The sequence below is a fragment of the Salmo salar genome, chromosome 06 (assembly GCF_965601325.2).
Source record: "Salmo salar chromosome 06, fSalSal1, whole genome shotgun sequence".
Classification (NCBI taxonomy): Eukaryota; Metazoa; Chordata; class Actinopteri; order Salmoniformes; family Salmonidae; genus Salmo; species Salmo salar.
The window spans coordinates 33,008,984-33,033,525 of NC_138296.1; the positions used below are offsets into that span (position 1 = coordinate 33,008,984).

Below are 24,542 nucleotides of genomic sequence, written 5' to 3' on the forward strand. Positions count from 1 at the left end.
TCAATGTGGATATGTCAATGTGTGTGTGAAGGAAGACTAACAAGTGTCCATATGCAGTCACAAATAACGGTTGTATAACCTCTGTGTTACTGTTACTGTCCCTTTGTTTATGAGATACTGTACATTCTCTCACCTCTGAGTTCCATATTTCCAGCCTTAATGAGATGTGTAGTTAGAGCGCTGGTACTTGCTCGCTCCACCAGGCCACTAAAATGATTGCCTTTTAATTTATGGGCCTGTATGTGTTTAATGTATCTGTCGATGGACTCCATATTTGTCGCCTAGGCCACCACTGTTACACAGCTACACTGTGACATCTCTCTCTAGCTACCTAACACCACACAGTAAATCCAAGTGGACAGTCATAGTAATAATAGTCTCTAATAGAATCACTTTAAGGCTGTCACTCATGATTAACACATTATCCTGATGACTATCCTCTACCGAGGCAGTGGAGGTCATGTGATGTGACCCTCCCTCTGGTCCAATGGCTGTGACCGTGGTCCACGGTCCTGGCCTCAGGTGGAACCGGCGTGACCCACCAGGGCTCAGGGCCGAGCGACCGGCTGCCCATCCCCCCTCTGGAGCTGTTGCGGGAACTCCCATGCTGGGCCACAACCAATGATCTCCCCAATGTTGCCTACACCCCCCATCGCCCCAGAGGCCCCACTGTCCCACCCCTGCTGCCCTACATGCAAGCCCCCTGTGTGTGTCCTACCCCAGACCCATTGATTTTATTGGGCCAGATTAGGCCAGAATCCAGCCCCCCTCTCTGTATTAACTATGTACAGTGAGGGAAAAAAGTATTTGATCCCCTGCTGATTTTGTACGTTTTCCCACTGACAAAGAAATGATCAGTCTATAATTTTAATGGTAGGTTTATTTGAACAGTGAGAGACAGAATGTTATAAATTGATTTGCATTTTAATGAGGGAAATAAGTATTTGACCCCCTCTCAATCAGAAAGATTTCTGGCTCCCAGGTGTCTTTTATACATGTAACGAGCTGAGATTAGGAGCACACTCTTAAAGGGAGTGCTCCTAATCTCAGTTTGTTACCTGTATAAAAGACACCTGTCCACAGAAGCAATCAGTCAATCGTATTCCAAACTCTCCACCATGGCCAAGACCAAAGAGCTCTCCAAGGATCTCAGGGACAAGATTGTAGACCTACACAAGGCTGGAATGGGCTACAAGACTATCGCCAAGCAGCTTGGTGAGAAGGTGAGAACACTTGGAGCGATTATTCGCAAATGGAAGAAACACAAAAGAACTGTCAATCTCCCTCGGCCTGGGGCTCCATGCAAGATCTCACCTCGTGGAGTTGCAATGATCATGAGAACGGTGAGGAATCAGCCCAGAACTACACGGGAGGATCTTGTCAATGATCTCAAGGCAGCTGGGACCATAGTCACCAAGAAAACAATTGGTAACACACTACGCCGTGAAGGACTGAAATCCTGCAGCGCCCGCAAGGTCCCTCTGCTCAAGAAAGCACATATACATGCCCGTCTGAAGTTTGCCAATGAATATCTGAATGATTCAGAGGACAACTGGGTGAAAGTGTTGTGGTCAGATGAGACCAAAATGGAGCTCTTTGGCATCAACTCGCCGTGTTTGGAGGAGGAGGAATGCTGCCTATGACCCCAAGAACACCATTCCCACCGTCAAACATGGAGGTGGAAACATTATGCTTTGGGGGTGTTTTTCTGCTAAGGGGACAGGACAACTTCACCGCATCAAAGGGACGATGGACAGGGCCATGTACCGTCAAATCTTGGGTGAGAACCTCCTTCCCTCAGCCAGGGCATTGAAAATGAGTCGTGGATGGGTATTCCAGCATGACAATGACCCAAAACACACGGCCAAGGCAACAAAGGAGTGGCTCAAGAAGAAGCACATAAAGGTCCTGGAGTGGCCTAGCCAGTCTCCAGACCTTAATCCCATAGAAAATCTGTGGAGGGAGCTGAAGGTTCGAGTTGCCAAATGTCAGCCTCGAAACCTTAATGTCTTGGAGAAGATCTGCAAAGAGGAGTGGGACAAAATCCCTCCTGAGATGTGTGCAAACCTGGTGGCCAACTACAAGAAACGTCTGACCTCTGTGATTGCCAACAAGGGTTTTGTCACCAAGTACTAAGTCATGTTTTGTAGAGGGGTCAAATATTTATTTCCCTCATTAAAATGCAAATCATTTTATAACATTTTTGACATGCGTTTTTCTGGATTTTTTTGTTGTTATTTTGTCTCTCACTGTTCAAATAAACCTACCATTAAAATTATAGCCTGATCTTTTCTTTGTCAGTGGGCAAACGTACAAAATCAGCAGGGGATCAAATACTTTTTTCCCTCACTGTAGCTCATCACACCATGCTCTGACCCCTAGTGAACCCTGGCTAGGATCCACAAACATGAGACATCTTTACCACAGACTGCCATCATTGTCACTAACTGTCTGAATCGCCGTGTCCCCAGCCAGCCCAACCACTCACTGGACCCATATGTTCACTTGGCTATGCATGCCTCTCTCTAATATCAATACGCCTCGTCCATTACTGTCCTGGTTAGTGATTACTGTCTTATTTCACTGTAGAGCCTCTAGCCCTGCTCAATATGCCTTAACCAACAATGTTGTTCCACCTCCTACAAATGCAATGATATCACCTGGTTTAAACGTCTCTAGAGACTATATCTCTCTCATCATTACTCAATGCCTAGGTTGACCTCCAATGTACTCACATCCTACCTTACCTTTGTCTGTACACTATGCCTTGAATCTATGCTATCGTGCCCAGAAACCTGCACCTTTTACTCTCTGTTCCGAACGTGCTAGACGGCCAGTTCGTATAGCCTTTAGCCGTACCCTTATCCTACTTCTCCTCTGTTCCTCTGGTGATGTAGAGGTTAATCCTAGCTCCACGTGTCTAGCTCCACTCCCACTCCCCAGATGCTCTCGTTTGTTGACTTCTGTAACCGTAAAAGCCTTGGTTTCATGCATGTCAACATTAGAAGCCTACTCCCTAAGTTTATTTTACTCACTGCTTTAGCATACTCTGCCAACCTGGATAACTTAGCCGAGTCTTAATCCTGGCATAGGAAAACCACCAAAAACCCTGAAATCTCCATCCCTAACTATAACATTTTCTGCCAAGATAGAACTGCCAAAGGGGGTGGTGTTGCAATCTACTGCAAAGATTGCCTGCAGAGTTCTGTATTACTATCCAAGTCTGCACCCAAACAATTCGAGCTTCTACTTCTAAAAATTCACCTTTCCAGAAACAAGTCTCTCACTGTTGCCGCTTGCTATAGACCACCCTCTGTCCCCAGCTGTGCCCTCGACACCATATGTTAATTGATTGCCCCATCTATCTTCTGAGCTAGTGCTACTAGGTGACCTAAACTGGGACATGCTTAACACCCCGGCCATCCTACAATCTAAGCTTGATGCCCTCAATCTCACACAAATTATCAATGAACCTACCAGGTACAACCTCAAATCCATAAACACAGGCACCCTCATAGATATCATCCTAACTAACTCGCCCTCCAAATACACCTTTGCAATTTTCAATCAAGATCTCAGCGATCACTGCCTCATTGCCTGCATCCGTAATGGGTCTGCGACCAAACGACCACCCCTCATCACTGTCAAACACTCCCTAAAACACTTCTGCGAGCAGGCCTTTCTAATCGACCTGGCCGGGGTATCCTGGAATGACATTGACCTCATCCCGTCAGTAGATGATGCCTGGTTATTCTTTAAAAGTGCCTTCCTCACCATCTTAAATAAGCATGCCCCATTCAAAAAATGTAGAACTAGGAATAGATATAGTCCTTGGTTCACTCCAGACCTGTCTGCCCTTGACCAGCACAAAAACATCCTGTGGCGTTCTGCATTAGCATCGAATAGCCCCCATGATGTGCAACTTTTTAGGGAAGTTAGGAACAAATATACACAGGCAGTTAGGAAAGCTAAGGCTAGCTTTTTCAAACAGAAATTTGCATCCTGTAGTACAAACTCAAAAAAGTTCTGGGACACTGTGAAGTCCATGGAGAATAAGAGCACCTGCTCCCAGCTGCCCACTGCTTTGAGGCTAGGAAACACTGTTACCACCGATAAATCCACTATAATTGAGAATTTCAATAAGCATTTTTCTACGGCTGGCCTTGCTTTCCACCTGGCTTCCCCTACCCGGGCCAACTGCCCGGCACCCTCCACAGCAACCCGCCAATGCTCCCACCATTTCTCCTTCACCCAAATCCAGATAGCTGATGTTCTGAAAGAGCTGCAAAATCTGGACCCCTACAAATCAGCCGGGCTAGACAATCTGGACCCTCTCTTTCTAAAATTATCTGCCGAAATTGTTGCAACCCCTATCACTAGCCTGTTCAACCTCTCTTTCATATCGTCTGAGATTCCCAAAGATTGGAACGCTGCCGTGGTCATCCCCCTCTTCAAAGAGGGTGACACTCTAGACCCAAACTGCTACAGACCTATATCTATCCTACCCTGTCTTTCTAAAGTCTTCGAAAGCCAAGTTAACAAACAGATTACCGACCATTTCAAATCCCACCGTACCTTCTCCGCTATGCAATCCGGTTTCAGAGCTGGTCATGGGCGCACCTCAGCCATGCTCAAGGTCCTAAACGACATCATAACTGCCATCGATAAGAGACATTACTGTGCAGCCGTATTCATCGACCTGGCCAAGGCTTTCGACTCTGTCAATCACCAAATTCTTACTGGCAGACTCGACAGCCTTGGTTTCTCAAATTATTGCCTCGCCTGGTTTACCAACTACTTCTCTGATAGAGTTCAGTGTGTCAAATCGGAGGACCTGTTGTCCGAACCTCTGGCAATCTCTATCGGTGTGCCACAGGGTTCAATTCTCGTGCCGACTCTCTTCTCTGTGTACATCAATGATGTCGCTCTTGCTGCTGGTGATTCTCTGATCCACCTCTACGCAGACGACACCATTCTGTATACCTCTGGCCCCTCTTTGGACACTGTGTTAATTAACCTCCAGACGAGCTTCAATGCCATACAACTCTCCTTCTGTGGCCTCCAACTGCTCTTAAATGCAAGTAAAACTAAATGCATGCTATCCAATCGATCACTGCCCGCACCTGCCCGCCCGTCCAGCATCACTACTCTGGACGGCTCTGACTTAGAATCCGCGGACAACTACAAATACCTGGGTGTCTGGTTAGACTGTAAACTCTCCTTCCAGACTCACATTAAGCATCTCCAATCCAAAATTAAATCTAGAATTGGCTTCCTATATCGCAACAAAGCATCCTTCACTCATGCTGCCAAACATACCCTCGTAAAACTGACCATCCTACCGATCCTCTGACTTTGGCGATGTTATCTATAAAATAGCCTCCAACACTCTACTCAACAAATTGGATGCAGTCTATCACAGTGCCATCAGTTTTGTCACCAAAGCCCCATACACTACCCACCACTGCGACCTGTACGCTCTCGTTGGTTGTCCCTCGCTTCATACTCGTCGCCAAACCCACTGGCTACAGGTTATCTACAAGTCTCTGCTAGGTAAAGCCCCGCCTTAGCTCACTGGTTACCATAGCAGCACCCACTCGTAGCACGCGCTCCAGCAGGTATAGCTCACTGGTCACCCCCAAAGCCAATTCCTCTTTTGGTCGCCTTTCCTTCCAGTTCTCTGCTGCCAATGACTGGAACGAACTGCAAAAATCACTGAAGCTGGAGACTCATATCCCCCTCACTAGCTTTAAGCACCAGCTGTCAGAACAGCTCACAGATCACTGCACCTGTACATAGACCATCTGTAAACAGCCCATCTATCTACCTCATCCCCATACTGTATTTATTTATCTTGCTCCTTTGCACCCCACTATCTCTACTTGCACATTCATCTCCTGCACATCTACCATTCCAGTGTTTAATTGCTATATTGCAATTACTTCGCCACCATGGTCTATTTATTGCCTTATCTTACCTCATTTGCACTCACTGTATATAGACTTTTTGTTTTCTTTTGTTCTACTGTATTATTGACTGTATGTTTTGTTGATTCCATGTGTAACTCTGTGTTGTTGTATTTGTCGAATTGCTATGCTTTATCTTGGCCAGGTCGCAATTGCAAATGAGAACTTGTTCTTAACTAGCCTACCTGGTTAAATAAAGGTGAAATAATACAAATAAACTGACAGAACATCCACTATTGCTACAACAAGACTCACAACGTATTTTCTACTCAATCTGACTCTCTGTCGCTGTCTCTCTCGCTCTCTCTCAGCATCTCTCTCTCAGTATCTCTCTCAGTATCTCTCTCTCTCTCTGTATCGCTTTGTCTGTATCGCTCCGTCTGTCTCTCTCTCTCTCTGTATCTCTCTCTCTGTATCTCTCTCTGTATCTCTTTTTCTCTCTCTCTGTATCTCTCTCTCTTTCTGTATCTATCTCTCTCTGTAACTCTCTCTCTTTCCGTATCTCTCTCTGTATCCCTCTCTCTCTCTCTGTATCTCTCTCTCTCTCTGTATCTCTCTCTCTGTATCTTTCTCTTTGTATCTCTCTCTCTCTTTCTGTATCTCTCTCTCTGTATCTCTGTCTGTATCTCTCTCTCTTTCTCTCTCTGTATCACTCTCTCTCTTTCTGTATCTCTCTCTGTATCTCTCTCTGTATCTGTCTCTGTATCTATCTCTGTATCTATCTCTGTATCTCTCTCTGTATACTTCTCTGTATCTCTCTCTGTATCTCTCTCTGCATCTCTCTCTGTATCTCTCTATTTCTATATCTCTCTCTCTGTATCTCTCTCTCTCTCTTTCTGTATCTCTCTCTCTATCTCTCTCTGTATCTCTCTCTTCCTGTATCTCTCTCTGTATCTCTCTCTGTATCTCTCTATTTCTTTATCTCTCTCTCTGTATCTCTCTCTCTTTCTGTATCTCTCTCTGTATCTCTTTCTGTATCTCTCTCTGTATCTCTCTCTCTCTTTCTGTATCTCTCTGTATCTATCTCTGTATCTCTCTCTTTCTGTATCTCTCTCTGTATCTCTCTCTGCATCTCTCTCTTTCTGTATCTCTCTCTGTATCTCTCTATTTATTTATTTCTCTCTCTCTCTCTCTCTCTCTGTGTGTATCTCTCTCTGTATCTCTCTCTGTATCTCTCTATTTCTATCTCTCTCTCTCTGTATCTCTCTCTGCATCTCTCTCTGCATCTCTCTCTTTCTGTATGTTTTCTTTTACTCCTCTCTTCTCTCTCTCTCTCTTCTCTCTCTCTCTCTTTCTCTCTCTGCTGCTTAGCGCCCAGTAGAGCAGTGGATGATGGGAGCTCGGACACGACATGATCTAAAAACCCACTGGCGCTTTAGTATGCCTCAGCTGGGTTATATAACCGTGTGTGGATGTGTGAACCGCCTGGCTATGGGGAGAGCCGAGGATTCACAGTCACTACAGTCACTACTGCAAAGCAGCCTGCTACTGTGTGTGTGTTTGTGTTTGGGGATGTCTGTGTGTGCTATGTGTGTGTCTGTGTGTGTTTGTGTCTGTGTGTTTGTGTCTGTGTGTCTATGGCTGTGTCTGTCTGTGTGTGTTCAAGTATGGGGGAGGGGTGGTGCACGTACGTATTCAAGAACATTCTGTGCCTTTCATCTGTATATGTCAGATTTGCTCACTTCCAATACTGGTGTAGGCTGGTGTACTGTGAGCTAGCAGGTGCTGAATCACAGGATTACATACATCATAGACGAGTCCCCTCAGTCTGAGTGTGAACTCCCTCTGACGTCACTTCCTGTGGGTTTTTACCTGAGGTGACATAATCTCTATTGCATAACCCTTCCCCTCTCGTTCTACCCTGTAAGTGGCTGGCATACCCTCCCTCTCTCTTTGGTCTCCCTCCAGATGCTCTGAGCAACACCTCATTATGGAAATACCAGCTGTGTGTCCTCCACTAAAGTCAAATGGGGTAAGTATATAAACGAATTCCCTTCACAGACCACACCAGCCTGGCTATGATGAAACAGGCAGCAGAGATATTAAAGCTACAGTATGACATCCACCTCTCTCTGAACCTGTCCCAATGTGGCCCACTGTACCCTCATGACCTCACCCTGCCCAACCTTCACAGAAGAGAACACATAAATGTAACACAAACATACAAACACAGACACACAGACACACAGACACACAGACACACTGAGTGGCCTGAATAGGGGCTCACTTTGTCACTACAGTGGTACAGAGGTACAACTCCAGACTAAAAAGACATGCCAGTCACAGACGGGTGTGTGGGGAGAGAGAGGCAGAAAGAGAGAGAGAGAGAGAGTGATGGAGGCCTGACCTATATAGGAAGGAGGCTGAAATATTTATGGATGTGAGTGTCCTAATTGGCAAGCAACTGGGAGCACTGCGGCCCTCTCGTCCAATCACAGAGCAGGAAGCGGTTAAAACACATGTACACACACACACACACACACACACACACACACACACACACACACACACACACACACACACACACACACACACACACACACACACACACACACACACACACACACACACACAGTGTCACCTCGCCCCTGTGCCCCTGTCAAGGCCAGTGACTTCGGGCACCTAGTTAAGGCCCAGCTTCGCTAGGGCTGATCCGGCTTCGTTAAGGCTTCAGCATCGTTAGAATCATTACCAGAGCTGTTATCATAACCGTCCTCTCTGGCCCATATGGACGAGCACAGTCGCTCAGAGCGTTAAGTCAAACACAGCCTAATTGGCTAGGCCTCATCTCCAGGACTGGCAGTAACACGCACTGCTCCGCTCTCCTCTTCTCTCAGAGTGGGCTTCAATTACTGTCTGTTCTGATGGAGACCAGGAGATGAACACAACCTGAATCCAGGTCAGTTGAGCATCACTGGTGGGGGAAGGGAGGGGTCAAATGTCTGGAGCATTGTTAAACAGGCGTGGGGCCGAGGCACTGCTCGTAACATGGAAATGTGTGCTAATCAATTGGATCAAAGCACTGATCCACCCAATGGGTTGTTTGTGGTAAAATTACTCATTTTCCTATATTTTGAGTGAGAACTGTTCAGGGGAAAAATGAGGGGACCTTGCAGCACTTTTTGAATGTACTAGGTCAATATGCAGAGGTAGTGTTAGTTTAACTTATTTGTTTGAAACTCTCAATACTGTGTTGAAACTGTGTATTGTTATATGAAAATAAACAAAACCCATCATTTGGGTTTGAGCATCGTACACTTCAAAGTCTCACAGTCACAGGAATCTTGTGAGATGCGGGAGACATGTTTTGATCCCAGTTAGTCCCAAGAGAAACATTAAATAGGGAGTGGAAAGACTATCCTTAGAAGGGCTGTGACTTGGCTATTCAACTACAGTATGTTCTTATTGGGGCCAAATTGTTTTTATGACACTCCCTTCTAACAAGGCCTGCGATCATCATAGAGGGAAACAGAAGGCATGACCATGTTCCAGAGAGTCTTTCAGGAATGGGGTCATAAGAGCTCATAGCCAAAATGGTTCAAATGCTAGAGCCAAATTAATAGGAAAAAAATTCATTCAACATGCCACATTGACTTCAGAAACCGCCAGAAGCTTCTGTTTATCACAGTGAGCATTTCAATCTATCTGTTCTCCTCTACTTTTCCTGGCTGGCAAAGTGCCAGGATGTTGTCTCTGGTTTTGAATCTGAATTTAGAGAACTGAACTTAAAAACTTAATCTAAACGCATCTGAGAAGTTTAAAATATAAAACTTTTATAAACTTGAAATGTTAGTTTGTGAACTTGATACACAGACAATGAATGCAATATCTATCATATTGAAACTGAATATATAAATATTGAATTTGAATATTCAATTAAATGTAAATTGAATTTTAAAACTGAATGCAATATTCACTCAATTCAGTTTCAAATCATGAAATACACATTTGTGCATTACAAATTCAAAAATATTACATTCAAATTCAAAATCCTAATACAAATTCTAAATTATGGAATTCAAATACAATTTATGTTGGCATTGAAATCATGTAATTTTAGGATTATTACCACAGCTTGTCTGACACACATTTCTATGTCTTGCTAGCAGTGAGGAAAACAGAGCACAAATCAATGTGGGGAGTTTACAGGGTACACAGTTGACTGTAATACTGCACGTTATATTACACATGGCATGCAGTAAAAACAGCCAGGAGAAGAGGAGTGGTGCCTGGTAGAGTTCAGACCAGACAGACAGGCACTCACTAAAAGCAGGATACAGTTTAGAGATATCTAAAATAACACACAGGCCCACCAGAACTACTGTCTGTATTGACTGTCAGGGGCTGGGTGGGGAAAGTGGGCTCAGGTATTAAATATGAACAAGTTGTCAGTTGAAGTAAGAGGATGCGTTGTTGGCTGATTTCTGTCCCCCCTTGTCACCTGATTGAAGGTTACCTCATATTAAATACTACCCTCTCTTAACAAGATTAGAAAGTACACAGTTGTACATTTGTGTAGTATTTGTGTAGTATTTACACTATTCACTACAATACAGTATCAAATGTGCAGATGGGATGCCCAGACCACACTATCCCTTGAGGTTCACTGGTTCCTCTGTACTGTAAAAGTGGAAGCCAAAGAGAGGAGACTCACGTAAGAAGTACTCAGAGGGGTCCGCTTCATAGTCCGTGTCCTCAGGAAAGTGATCTATCTGTTTACACATCCCTTTAAAATTCCCTGGAGGAGAAACAAGAGAGAAAACACACAGGGTCAGAAAAGCAGTCACAGAGGAAAAATAATAATAGAATCAAGAGAAACACCATGGTAACACAAAGTGTGACATGAGTCAGTTCAAACCCATGTAGTTATGAGTGTACAGGTAACTGCCAAAATAAAGGAAACACCAACATAGCATAACAACATAAAGAAAGAGCTTGTGAGATCCACAGGATGCGTTGAAAAGAACAGATTCATTATTTTGGAGCAACACTGCACTTATTGTATGCCTGCAGGAAGGAAGGGATGGTGAGACACGGGAGGAGGTCAAGTCATGGAGAAAGGCATGGATGGATGCGTGTTTTGTGGATACCTGAGCATGGAGGAATGGAGGAGGATGTGGATCCAGTTCCGGTGTGTGAAACATATGGGCCAGTGATTTGTTTGTGTGGGCTGCAGAGAGATGAATATATAATGAGTGATAGGATCCTGGACATTTAGTCATTACATCCATTCTAGATGGCTGCCGTTTTGCAAGCTCCGACCCAACTTAGCTATTTTGTGATTTTTTTTGTATATATATATATATGTATATATATATATATATATATATATATATATATATATATATATATATATATTACGTTTACCCATTTTTCTCCCCAATTTTGTGGTATCCAATTGGTAGTTACAGTCTTGTCTCATCGCTGCAACTCGCGTATGGACTCCGGAGATGTGAAGGTCGAGAGCCATGCGTCCTCCGAAACATGATGCAACCAAGCCGATCCAACCAAGCAAAACTGCTTCTTGACACAATGCCCGCTTAAGCTGGAAGCCAGCCACACCAATGTGTCGGAGGAAATACCGTACACCTGGCGACCGTGTCAGCGCATGCCCGCCACAGGAGTCGCTAGAGCGTGATGGGACAAGGACATCCCTGCCGGCCAAACCCTCCCCTAACCCGGATGATGCTGGGCCAATTGTGCGCCGCCCCATGGGTCTCCAGGTCGCGGTTTTTATCTGACTGGATAATAATATGTCCCCCTCACTTCTAAAACCAAAGTTGCGCCCCTGCCTGTATTTATGTATGCATGTAAATGTAACACACAGCGATGTTAGGAAACATGATGATGAAACTCCACAGAGGAGTGGGCGCTCTGCCCTTCTCATAAGCACCAGGGACTGGGTTTCCCTAGCCCAGGCAGCACATGCCCTGGTCTGGCTTTGGTGGTCATGCGAGCCTGAGGTTGCTAGTCAGAATGGAGGCCTCTCCGGCAGCAGGTGGCAGCTTGTAAACAAGAGTGGCACAGCTGGTGAGACCTGGAGCGGCTCCAACTGCTGTGCAATGGGAACTTCATCTCCTAATGCTCATTCACTTGGCTGACGCCTCAGTGCCCAGGCTGCCAAGTCACTCGCACTGCCCTTTCAGGAAGCAGCCTGCCTGGCCTGGCCTGGCCTGTCCTTCTCCCCACTTCCCACTTTTCTCTATACCTTCATCCTTCCATTCCTCCATGCTGTGGTACCACAGAAGGTCCATCCGTGATGGGGTCACTCAAGGTCACACGGCGAAGGAATCACCCAATACAGAGGTCATTACTGCACCCCTGCTGCCGAGGAGGAAACAGACGAGGAGGAAGCAGACGCCGGGGCATGTGATTGGGCCAGATCACTGTCTCATTAACTTATTCATCTCCTTCTCCCTCCAGTGTCTGTCTAATTAGGTGAACAGGTGTTTGTTAGCCGGGTGCCAGGTGTTGCCGAGGAGAAGATGGCGGGAAGGCAGGATGGGTGCCGCGGGTACAGCTGGGTGGGGGGCTGGTTTTGTGAATGGACCCTACGTACGGAGAACGGACCCCCGGCGAGAACCGCTCGGATATGAGAGCGACTGGCGTCTGCAGGAAGAGCTATCAAACAGACTTAACACTGCTCTTCCTTCTGTGCACACTGTGTGTGGTAGGGCTCACAAGGCTGAGGGGAGACGGTGTTTGATACCACAGACGTAACTGTCTGTTAACTGTCTGAGGGTAGTTAAGGTTTCATCAGAGGAGAGTTTGTTGTGATTGTTCCAATGTCATTGAGTTTTCACCGAGCGGTTGGCAGAGGCCATGCTAGGTTGGAGTTGGGCCGCAGCAGAGGAGTGTGGGAACCTCCGTGTGAAACACACACTAATCCTTCCTCGGTGGACAGAGTCCAAAGTGCTGACGGTGTGTGTGTGTCCACTTCTCTCTCACCTTCCCCAGCTCTGGCTCATAATCAAAAAGCACTCATTGATTTCCATCAACAAGCTCTGCGGCAATTAACAAGAGACAGGGAGGAATATATGGGAAAGAGGGAGAGACAGAGGAAGGGCAATGAACAGAGAGAAGGTTGAAGTCCAGAAGAGAGGGGGATAGATCTGCTTCCATTGTCACACTTTCATCATTGTTGGATCGAAACTCATAGGCCTAAAAAGCACATCAAACTCAGTTTGCGACTCTTACCACCACTGACACCACAGTACAGCCACTGAGCCTCCACAATAAACAACATCTATCAAAAAGTGGGTCAAATGCAGTGAAGGAGAAAAACAAGGAGTATCCTGAACTCTTTCATTTCAAATCCATTTCAATAAGGATACGACTGTTTATGTAGTTACACAGCACAGTCGCCACGGAGTTGTAACATTGAGAACACAGCATCCACCCACAGTGCACCATGTGTCTTTGTCTTATCAACAGCTGACATCACAGAGTGGGAGTATGGTATAGTTAGCTGGCTGTCCCGTCCACAGTTGTGTCATTTGTTCAAGCAGCTGCAGAGAGTAGCCTGTTGGGGGAACCACTTCAATTAATGCGCTGAAAGATTTATGTGACACTTAAGCGCTCCAAACTGTCCTTTTCTTGTCAGACATGTAAACTCAGCACGCTGGTAAATGTTTTATACTGACATTTTTATTTTTCGGAAACCTCCTGTACAAAAGTGTGTGACCCTGGGAAGGGTGAAGGGTGGAGGGAGAGAGGGGAAGAGAAGGGAGGAGGAGGGCAGAGGGAGGAGAAGGGGAGGGAAGGGAGGAGGAGGGCGGAGAGGGGGAGAGGGGGAGGAAGGGAGGAGGAGGGGGGAGGGGGAGAGGGGGAGGGAAGGGAGGAGGAGGGCGGAGGGGGGAGTGGGGGAGGAAGGTAGTAGGAGGGTGGAGGGGGGAGAGGGGGAGGGAAGGGAAGGGAGGAGGAGGGCGGAGGGGGGGAGGAAGGGTGGAGGGGGGAGAGGGGAAGGAAGGGAGGAGGAGGGTGGAGGGGGGAGAGGGGGAGGGAAGGGAGGAGGGCGGAGAGGGGGGAGGAAGGGAGGAGCAGGGCGGAGGTGGGAGAGTAGGGGGGAGAGGGGGAGGCCTATCTGGCAGGGGACCCACAACAGGTGTCTGGTGGGTCACGACATCTTCATTCAGCGTTTACAGACAGGCCATAGTATCCACTATGTTACCTCTATCGGAGGGTTGCTCACTATAGCAAGCTGTAGTACTACAATAGCGTCATGTCAGTACATACTCAGCCCCGTTGAAAGTGCTTAGTGTTAAAAAGCAATCGAGGCATTGTAAGTATAGCTAGCCTTCTAGCTGGGCATATAAGTCTTGTGCTAATCATTTATAAAGCAGTTAGCATTAAGAGCAGAGCCAGGCCATGGGACTCTCCTGCACTGACCGACCCACTGGGTCCCATCAGCTGGCTCCATACTAGGGGTCAGCACTGGACTTCCTCAATCACCCTGACGACCACTGGCCACCATGACCCCTACTGTGGCGATGAGCTATGGCCTAACACCTAGGTCCTCTCCTGTCTTCCCTGTCCCACTGCCATAAAGCACTTCAATACTAGAGCAGACCAGGGTGAGACTGAGATCCATTCAGGAGAGGAGAGGAGGAAGAAGGGAAGAGGGAGGTGGACAAGGTCAAGTGAGTGGGGCTGGTGGGTGGGTGTAGATTTACAATCACCCATCCCACAGAGGCTCCTGGTCTGCTCAGCCCCTGGATATTCCGGTCGATGTGCCCCCATTTTCTGTTCCCTAGAGATGGCTGTATAGTATGTCTCCAAGGTTGTGTCTTCATGGGGAGATTCCAGTGACGAGGCTGTGATTTGTAAATTGGCCTGTGCCCTGGGGAGTCCTACTCTATTGGTATGACCGTCATGTTGGGATCAACATTCTGGATAAACATCCTCATATTGAAATCAATACATTCCAAGGTCGGGGTTAATTGTTTAAGAATCACACAGAGGTACTTTTTCCAATGCTATTGAAGCCACAAACACAACCCCTGCTGGGCTGCCTTCTGGTTATCTCCTCAAGCTAGAGTGAGAAAAGTTACATTTTTCTCTCTGGCTTTCACTGAGGAGAGGATTCTTGGCCCCGGTGCTTGGGATTTTTGATGGTTTAAGTCGGCTGTGGTTTTCCCCACTTGGACGGAAACCATACTCTCACTCTTTTTTCTCTCTCTCTGTGTCTCTCCCCTCTCTCTTACTCTCTTTCCCTCTCTCTCTCTCTGTGTCTCTCCCCTCTCTCTTACTCTCTTTCCCTCTCTCGCTCTCTCTCTCTCTCTCTCTCTCTGTCTCTCCTCTCTCTCTTACTCTCTTTCCCCCCCCCCCCCTCTCTCTCTCTCTCTCTCTCTGTCTCTCCCCTCTCTCTTACTCTCTTTCTCTCTCTCTCTCTCTCTCTTTTTCGCTCTCTCTCCCAACGTCCGGCTGATAGAAATAAGCACTGGCCCATAAAACCCGGGGAGCCACCAGATACAATGGGCCAAATTACGGCAGAAGAAATTGTGATTTTTATTTTAATTGTAATCTTTGACTCTCAACACATTTTCTTTCCACACAATTTCCATTCACAGGAAAAGATTACTGAGGGATTATTCAAGATAATTGGGAGTGTTCAATTACCAACTGACCCACCTCCCACCTCCCCCGACCTCCCCCCTCAACTTCTCCAACTAATATGACATCTTGAAATACTCTCCCTACTACATGTGTAATACATTTTGGATGTGACACTTGTGCCCAAACAAAAACCACAATGTCTAGACATGATCTCGACACGGTCAGCTCAGTCCTGGTAAAGAAAGACAAAAACACTCATCCTTGACAATATGGGAGTGTGTGTGTGTGTGTGTGTGTGTGTGTGTGTGTGTGTGTGTGTGTGTGTGTGTGTGTGTGTGTGTGTGTGTGTGTGTGTGTGTGTGTGTATGGTTGCAGGTGAGAGAGCTAAGCATTCCTCCTCTTCCTTAACCACCCCCCCTGCTGCTGCTGCTGATGTCATCCATCAGTGGTGTCTAAGACTCCAGAGATTCCCCTAGGACACAACAGAACAGAACATAGAGAACCGGCCAATCCCCAGACCCCTAGCCACAGACAGACACACGGGAGGGCCCGCCCACACACACTGACCTCCTAACAGTGATGTCACCACCACAGCTCCCGAAACACAGGCAGAGGTTTGTTGTTCTGGGACATAACCATGGAGGAGGTGCTATGAGATTCTGTGGATGGATGAAGAAGGGAGGGTCAACAGGCCTGGTTCAAGTAGGAGGCGTTGTTCGAGGGTGAGAGACAGACAGAGAGAAAAAGAGAGAGGAAACGCAGCTTTGGTGCACCGGATTCCAGCCGAGTGCTTACTTCTGTGCCGGTGGGCGGAATTCTGGAAAAGTTTGCAGGCAGCCACCTAGTGCGTCAGCAGCAGCCACCCCCACACATCCCCCTCCCCTCTATCCCCACACCCTCCCTTCTATCCCTCCTCCCTCCTCCCTGCACTGTCCCCACGGCAGCCGTTGCCATGTGGACATCAGAACCAGTCGCTGTGAAAAAAAATAAGAGATTCCTGGTGTGGGGGTTGCCATGGAGACAGTTATCTGGGACCCACTTGAAGATGATCACATGGGTGGAGCTGATGTTTGGGCCAATCTAGTGATGTGTTTAACCCCTGGACTGACTCACTGCTCACTTGGCTTTATGCAGTGTTCCTACTCACTAAGCTGCCCTACACCTTTATGTTGCTAACCAAGATTAGTATAACATAGCATTCGGCTACACCTGCACATCGACCTCTACATGTTAGCAACATTCTATACAGTACCAGTCAAAAGTTTGGACACACCGACTCATTCAAGGGGTCATCTTTATTTTTACTATTTTCTACATTGTAGAATAATAGTGAAGAAAGACATCAAAACTATGAAATAACACATATGGAATCATGTAGTAACCAAAAAAGTGCTAAACAAATCAAAATATATTTTATATTTGAGATTCTTCAAAGTATCCACCCGTTACCTTGATGACAGCTTTGCACACTCTTGGCTTTCTCTCAACCAGCTTCATGAGGTAGTCACATGGAATGCATTTCAATTAACAGGTGTGTCTTGTTAAAAGTGAATTTGTGGAATTTCTTTCTTTCTTAATGCATTTAGGCCAATCAGTTGTGTTGTGACAAGGTAGGGGTGGTATACAGAAGATAACCTATTTGGTAAAAGACCAAGTCCATATTATGGCAAGAACACCTCAAATAAGCAAAGAGAAATGACAGTCGATCATTACTTTAAGACATGAAAGTCAGTCAATGCGGAACATTTCAAGAACTTTGAAAGTTTCTTCAAGTGCATTTGCAAAAACCATCAAGTGCTATGATGAAACTGGCTCTCATGAGGACCACCACAGGAATGGAAGACCCAGAGTTACCTCTGCTGCAGAGGATAGGTTTATTAGAACTACCAGGCTCAGAAATTGCAGCCCAAATAAATGCTTCACAGAGTTCAAGTAACAGACACATCTCAACATCAAGCCTTCATGGTTGAATTGCTGCAAAGAAACCTTTACTAAAGGACACCAATAAGAAGAAGAGACTTGCTTTGGCCAAGAAACATGAGCAATGGACATTAGGCCGGTGGAAATCTGTCCTTTGGTCTGATGAGTCCAAATTTGAGATTTTTGGTTCCAACCGCCGTTTCTTTGTGAGACGCAGAGTAGGTGAACAGATGATCTCTGCATGTGTGGTTCCCACCGTGAAGCATGGAGGAGGAGGTGTGATGGTGTGGGGGTGCTTTACTGGTGACACTGTCAGTAATTTATTTAGAATTCAAGGCACACTTAACCAGCATGGCTACCACAGCATTCTGCAGCAATACAACATCCCATCTGCTTTGCGCTTAGTGGGACTATCATTTGTTTTTCAACAGGATAATGACCCAACACAGCTCCAGGCTGTGTAAGGGCTATTTGACCAAGAAGGAGAGTGATGGAGTGCTGCATCAGACGACCTGGCCTCCAAAATCACCTGACCTCAACCCAATAGAAATGGTTTGGGATGAGTTGGACCGCAGAGTGAAGGAAGTCCTTCAAGACTGTTGGAAAAGCATATCATCAAGGAAAAGGGTGGCTACTGTGAAGAATCTAAAGTATCAAATACATTTTGATTTGTTTAACATAACATACAGTACCAGTCAAACGTTTGGACACACCTACTCATTCAAGGGGTTTTCTTTATTTTTACTATTTTCTACATTGTAGAATAAAAGTGAAGACATCAAAACTATGAAATAACACATATGGAATAATGTCTGTAGACTGCTGGAGTACCAAGACAAAACAACCAAAAATGTGTCACTATCCCAATACTTTTGGAGCTCACTGTATATGTTATTGTAAGTTGAAAACAATCAAATATTATTTGATCGCTTACAACTTACAATAACATACAGTTTTGTCTTTGTACTCCAACACTTTGGACAACATCACGCTTGTGACTATTCAGATTTGTTGGATGCACTTCTACATTAATGTGGATGCTACCATGGTTACGGATAATCCTGAATGAATCGTGAATAATGATGACCTAGAAAGTTATAGACTCACAAATATCCTACCCCTCCAAAAATACTAACCTCCCCTGTTACTGTAATGGTGAGAGGTTAACATGTCTTGGGGGTAGGATATTTGTGCGTCTGTAACTATCTCACTCATCGTTATTCACGATTCATTCAGGATTATCCGTAACCATGGTAGCATCCACATTAATATAGAAGTGTTTAGAAACATATTGTATTCTTATTTACAGTAAAAGTAACTCCAAAATGACACAATATATTATTAACCATTCATTTCTATTGGGCACAAAATAATCTGGAACACAACCAAAACAAACAGCAAATGCATCTAACTAATTTGTAGTCAAAGCTTGATGTAGTCATTGCGTGCTATGAATATTGGACCAAATACTAAACTTATGACAACTTTAATACACATATAAGTGAATTTGTCCCAATACTTTTAGTCCCCTAAAATGGTGGGACTATGTACAAAAAGTGCTGTAATTTCTAAACGGTTCACCCAATATGGATACAAATACCCTCAGATTAAAGCTGACAGTCTGCACTTTAACCTCATAGTCAATGTATCATTTCAAATCCAAAGTGCTGGAGTACAGAGCCAAAACAACAACAAAAATTGTCACTGTCCCAATACTTTTGGAGCTCACTGTAGTATTATTTAGCAGCAGACATACAAAACAGCTACTAAGGACATGACTAGAGCTCAGCACTCAGGTGAACACAATGCATCTCCCTTGTCCTGGTATCACACTTACAGAGGCATCCCCAAACCGTAGTTTCGTTTGATTTAGATTTTATTAGGATCTCTTTTAGCCCAAGGACTAGTCTTTCAAAAGTCCTTAAAGTGTACCCTATGGATGTGTACCCTATGGATGACTGGGTAACGTGGTTAATGTGTGCATGACGTGGTAGGCAGCCCCAGCACCCAGCAGCAAGGACAACAGGCCTAATCACCTTATTCATCCTTATAATCACACTATTCATCTTCATAATGACCCTGCTAAGGTGGGAGCCTAGCGCAGCATCACACAGACGCACACATACGTACACGTACACTCATGCACACACAGGCACTCACGTGCGCACACACAAACCAACACACAAACACACACACACACACAGGAAAGGGAGAGACATGGGGATGATAATAATTGTGTTGGATAAAGCATACTGTAAATACATATTGACTATTGTAGCTGCTAATCTGCAATGGAATAGAAGCCAGTATGCTGTGGATAAGCTATAGCTCTCTCTACTGTGCTAATACTGCTTGATGTTTGATGGACTGATGAACTGATTTGACAATCCTGGCAGACTTCTCTTTGCAAAACATCTACATATCATCCTCTTTGAAGAACGCTGACTATACATTTCGACAGATCTTTTCCTACAGACTGTCTTTCAGAATCTGGGATTCCCGCCCTTAGCTGTGGGATGGGAAGTGTTTCTGATGTACAGACACACTAGTTATACACTATCTGTACAGTAGAAGATGGAGGAACGTGTAGGGACTTGAGGAGGGGTTATGTCTCAGTGTTTACTTGTGTGATGATGTGTTGATGGAGGTAGTGTAGGGGGGATACAGGGGGGATATAGGGGGATACAAGGGGGGTGTAGGGGGGATGTAGGGGGTACAAGGGGGATATAGGGGGATACAAGGGGGATATAGGGGGATACAAGGGGGATGTAGGGGGATGTAGGGGGGATGTAGGGGGTACAAGGGGGATATAGGGGGATACAAGGGGGATATAGGGGGATACAAGGGGGATGTAGGGGGGATGTAGGGGGATACAAGGGGGATATAGGGGGATGTAGGGGGGATGTAGGGGGTACAAGGGGGATATAGGGGGATAGAAGGGGGATATAGGGGGATACAAGGGGGATACAAGGGGGGATGTAGGGGGATGTAGGGGGATACAAGGGGGATATAGGGGGGATATAGGGGATACAAGGGGGATATCGGGGGGATACAAGGGGGATATAGGGGGATGTAGGGGGGATGTAGGGGGTACAAGGGGGATACAAGGGGGATACATGGGGGATATAGGGGGGATACAGGGGGAATACAATGGGGATACAAGGGTATATAGGGGGGATACAGGGGTATATAGGGGGGATACAGGGGGATACAAGGGGGATATAGGGGGGATATAGGAGGATACAAAGAGGATACAAGGGGGATACAAGCGTATATATGGGTATATAGGGGGGATACAGGGGTATATAGGGGTATATAGGGAGGATAAAGTGGTATATAGGGGTATATAGGGGGGATACAGGGGTATATAGGGGGATACAGGTGTACTGTATATAGGGGTATATGGGGGGATACAGGGGTATACAGGGGGATATAGGGGGGATACTTGTATTTACGAGAGGTTGAATGCACCGAGCTGTCTGTCTAAACTACTGGCGCACAGCTCGGACACCCATGCATACCCCACAAGACATGCCACCAGAGGTCTCTTCACAGTCCCCAAGTCCAGAACATACTTTGGAAGGTGCACAGTACTAAATAGAGCCATGACTACATAAAACTCTATTCCACATCAAGTAACTGACGCAAGCAGTAAAATTAGATTTAAAAAACAGATAAAAAAAACACCTTATGGAACAGCGGGGACTGTGAAGCATACACACACACACACACACACACACACACACACACACACACACACACACACACACACACACACACACACACACACACACACACACACACACACACACACACACACTATAGCATATGCACTATACACACACGTACACATAGATTTTGACTGTATATATGTGGTAGTGGTGGAGTAGGGGCCTGAGGGCACACAGTTTGAATGTATTGTAATGTTTTTAAAATGGTATAAACTGCCTTAATTTTGCTGGACCCCAGGAAGAGTAGCTGCTGCCTTGTCAGCAGCTAATGGGGATCCATAATAAATACAAATACAATTATTTATAGTCTTCTCAACCTCTCAAGTTTTTCTCTCCCCTCTTTTTCGACTCTTTTGTGTCTGCCCCTATTTTCAACAAGCCATTTCCACATACTGTATAACCAAAGTGCCAAGATAGGGGAGATAGGGGAGAAGGCAGAGAGGGGGAGAGATGGGAGAGAGGGGAGAGAGAGGGGAGAAAGGGTTTAGAGAGAGAGGGGAGAGAAAGGGGAGAGAGGGAGAGAGGGGTGAGAGGCAGAGAGAGGGGAGAGAGGGAGAGAGAGGGGAGAGAAGGGAGAGAGGGGAGAGAAGGGAAAGAGGGGAGAGAAGAGAGAGAGAGGAGAGAGAGGGGAGAGAAGGGAGAGAGGGGAGAGAAGGGAAAGAGGGGAGAGAAGAGAGAGAGAGGAGAGAGAGGGGAGAGAGGGAGAGAGAGGGGAGAGAAGGGAGAGAGGGGAGAGAAGGGAAAGAGGGGAGAGAAGAGAGAGAGAGAGGAGAGAGAGGGGAGAGAAGGGAGAGAGGGGAGAGAAGGGAAAGAGGGGAGAGAAGAGAGAGAGAGGAGAGAGAGGGGAGAGAGGGAGAGAGAGGGGAGAGAAGGAAAGAGGGGAGAGAAGAGAGAGAGGGGAGAGAAGGAAAGAGGGGAGAGAAGAGAGAGAGAGGAGAGAGAGGGGAGAGAAGGAGAGAGGGGAGAGAAGGGAAAGAGGGGAGAGAAGAGAGAGAGGGGAGAGAGGGGAAAGAGGGAGAGAGGGAGAGAGAGGGGAGAGAGGGGAGAGATGGGGAAAAAGGGGAGAAAGAGAGAGAGGGTAGAGAGGGGAGAGAGGGAGAGAGGGGAGAATGGGAGATAGGGGAGAAGGCAGAGAGGGGGAGAGATGGGAGAGAGAGGGGAGAGAGAGAGAAGGGAGAGAGAGGGGTGAGAGGGAGAGAGAGGGGAGAGAGGGAGAGAGGGAGAGAGAGGGGAGAGAAGGGAGAGAGAGGGGAGAGAAGGGAGGGGAGAGAAGGGAAAGAGGGGAGAGAAGAGAGAGAGGGGAGAGAAGGGAAAGAGTGGAGTGACGGATTCCTCCTGACTGCCCATAGGACTCCAAGATGACTGAGCCCAGCTGAGAATCTTGACACTTTTGGGGGAAGCGAGGTCATAAAGGGGCATGATGGGAGCTGAGAGAGAGAGTGAGTGATGAGATTTCACAGATCCAGGAACAGTGAGTCAGTGAGTAACGGGTGTCTAAGTGGGGTGCGTCACTGCCTTCTGGTCAGACAAAGTCAGAGCCAGAGACGCCCCATTCTCAGAAGAAGAGTCCTTCAGCGCTGGCTAGCACACAGAGAGAGACAAGGACATTCTCAGAACAAAGATCAGCGTAAACAACAACAATATCAACAACAACCCACCTATGCCAATCACAACCATCTCATTATCTCCACATGGGAGACTTGTGTCTATTTTCTATCCATGTGCAAAGTCAATTAATACACTAGATGATCAAAAGTACATGGAACATCTCATTCCAAAATCCTGGACATTAATATGGAGTTGGTCCCCCTTTGCTGCTACAACAGCCTCCAGTCTTCTGGGAAGGCTTTCCACTAGATGTTGGAACATTGCTGCAGGGACTTGCTTCCATTCAGCCACAACAGCCTTAGTGAGGTCGGGCACTGATGTTTGGCGATTAGGCCTGGCTCGCAGTCGGTGTTCCAATTGATCCCAAAGGTGTTCGATGGGGTTGAGGTCAAGGCTCTGTGCAGGCCAGTCAAGTTCTTCCACACCGATCTCGGCAAATCATTTCTGTATGGACATCGCTTTGTGCCCGGGGGCATTTTCATGCTGAAACAGGAAAAGGCGTTCCCCAAACTGTTGCCACAAAGTTGGAAGCACAGAATCGTCTAGAATCTCATTGTATGCTGTAGCGTTAAGACTACCCTTTACTTGGACTAAGGGGCCTAGCCCGAACCATGAAAAACAGCCCCAGACCATTATTCCTCCTCCACCAAACTTTAAAGTTGGCACTATGCATTGGGGCAGGCACTGTCCCCCTGGCATCCACCAAACCCAGATTCCTCTGTCTGACTGCCAGATAGTGAAGCGTGATTCATCACTCCAGAGCACTTGTTTCCGCTGCTCCAGAGTCCAATGGCGGTGAGCTTTACAGCACTCCAGCTGACGCTTCGCATTGCATATGGTGATCTTAGTCTTGTGTGCGGCTGCTTGGCCATGGAAACCCATTTCATGAAGCTCCTGGCGAACAGTTATTGTGCTGACGTTGCTTCCAGAGGCAGTTTGGAACTTGGTAGTGAGTGTTGTAACCAAGGACAGGCAATTTTTACACACTACGCACTTCAGCACTCGGCGGTCCCATTCTGTGAGCTTGTGTGGCATACCACTTTACGGCTGAGCCGTTGTTGCTCCAAGACGTTTCCACTTCACAATAACAGCACTTACAGTTGACCAGGGCAGCTCTAGTGGGGCAGACATTTGACGAATTGACTTGTTGGAAATGTGGCATCCTATGACGGTGCCACGTTGAAAGTCACTAAGCTCTTCAGTAAGGCCATTCTACTGCCAATGTTTGTCTATGGAGATTGCATGGCTGTGTGCTCGATTTTATACAGCTGTCAGGAAGAGTTGCGGCTGAAATAGCCGAATCCACTAATTTGAAGGGTTGTCCACATACTTTTGTATATACAGTGTACGATCTGAGCCAGCATGCGTATTAGACTAAATAGGATGGAGCTCTGCTGTTCTATTAGCCTCTGAGTCAAATGTGCAGACAAAATAGGGCATGTCATATCAACCCGTTTTTTATATGTGGTTTTATCTAGCTTGTTTTAAAGCAGACTCCTCGATCATAGTCTTCTGTAGACAGACACATTCTAAATCCAACAACTACTTGTATCCCAGTTAGGATGGAAACTTTTTTAGGTCGCCCCCGATTCATTTCTCACCTTAACACAAGAGTACAGAGTTGGGAGGGAACTGTAGAGAGAGAAAGAGAGGAAGGAAGAGAGAGAGAGAGAGAAAGAAAGGGGATTCCAGGACTGGGAGGAGAGGAAGAGGAGCACACAGTCAACAGGGACTGTAGGGCATTCTAAAAACAGCTGGTGAG

At 46.4% G+C, this 24,542-nt stretch overlaps 1 protein-coding gene across 1 annotated transcript in view; it reads right to left on the minus strand.

The window, feature by feature from the left end:
• LOC106606871 (voltage-dependent calcium channel gamma-2 subunit) overlaps positions 1–24,542 on the minus strand; it is a 74,232-nt gene that overhangs the window by 12,600 nt on the left and 37,090 nt on the right. The window contains exon 2 of the mRNA XM_014203279.3: positions 10,621–10,704. Within this exon, the coding sequence (XP_014058754.2) occupies positions 10,621–10,704 (84 nt within the window). The remainder of the gene's footprint in view (positions 1–10,620; positions 10,705–24,542) is intronic.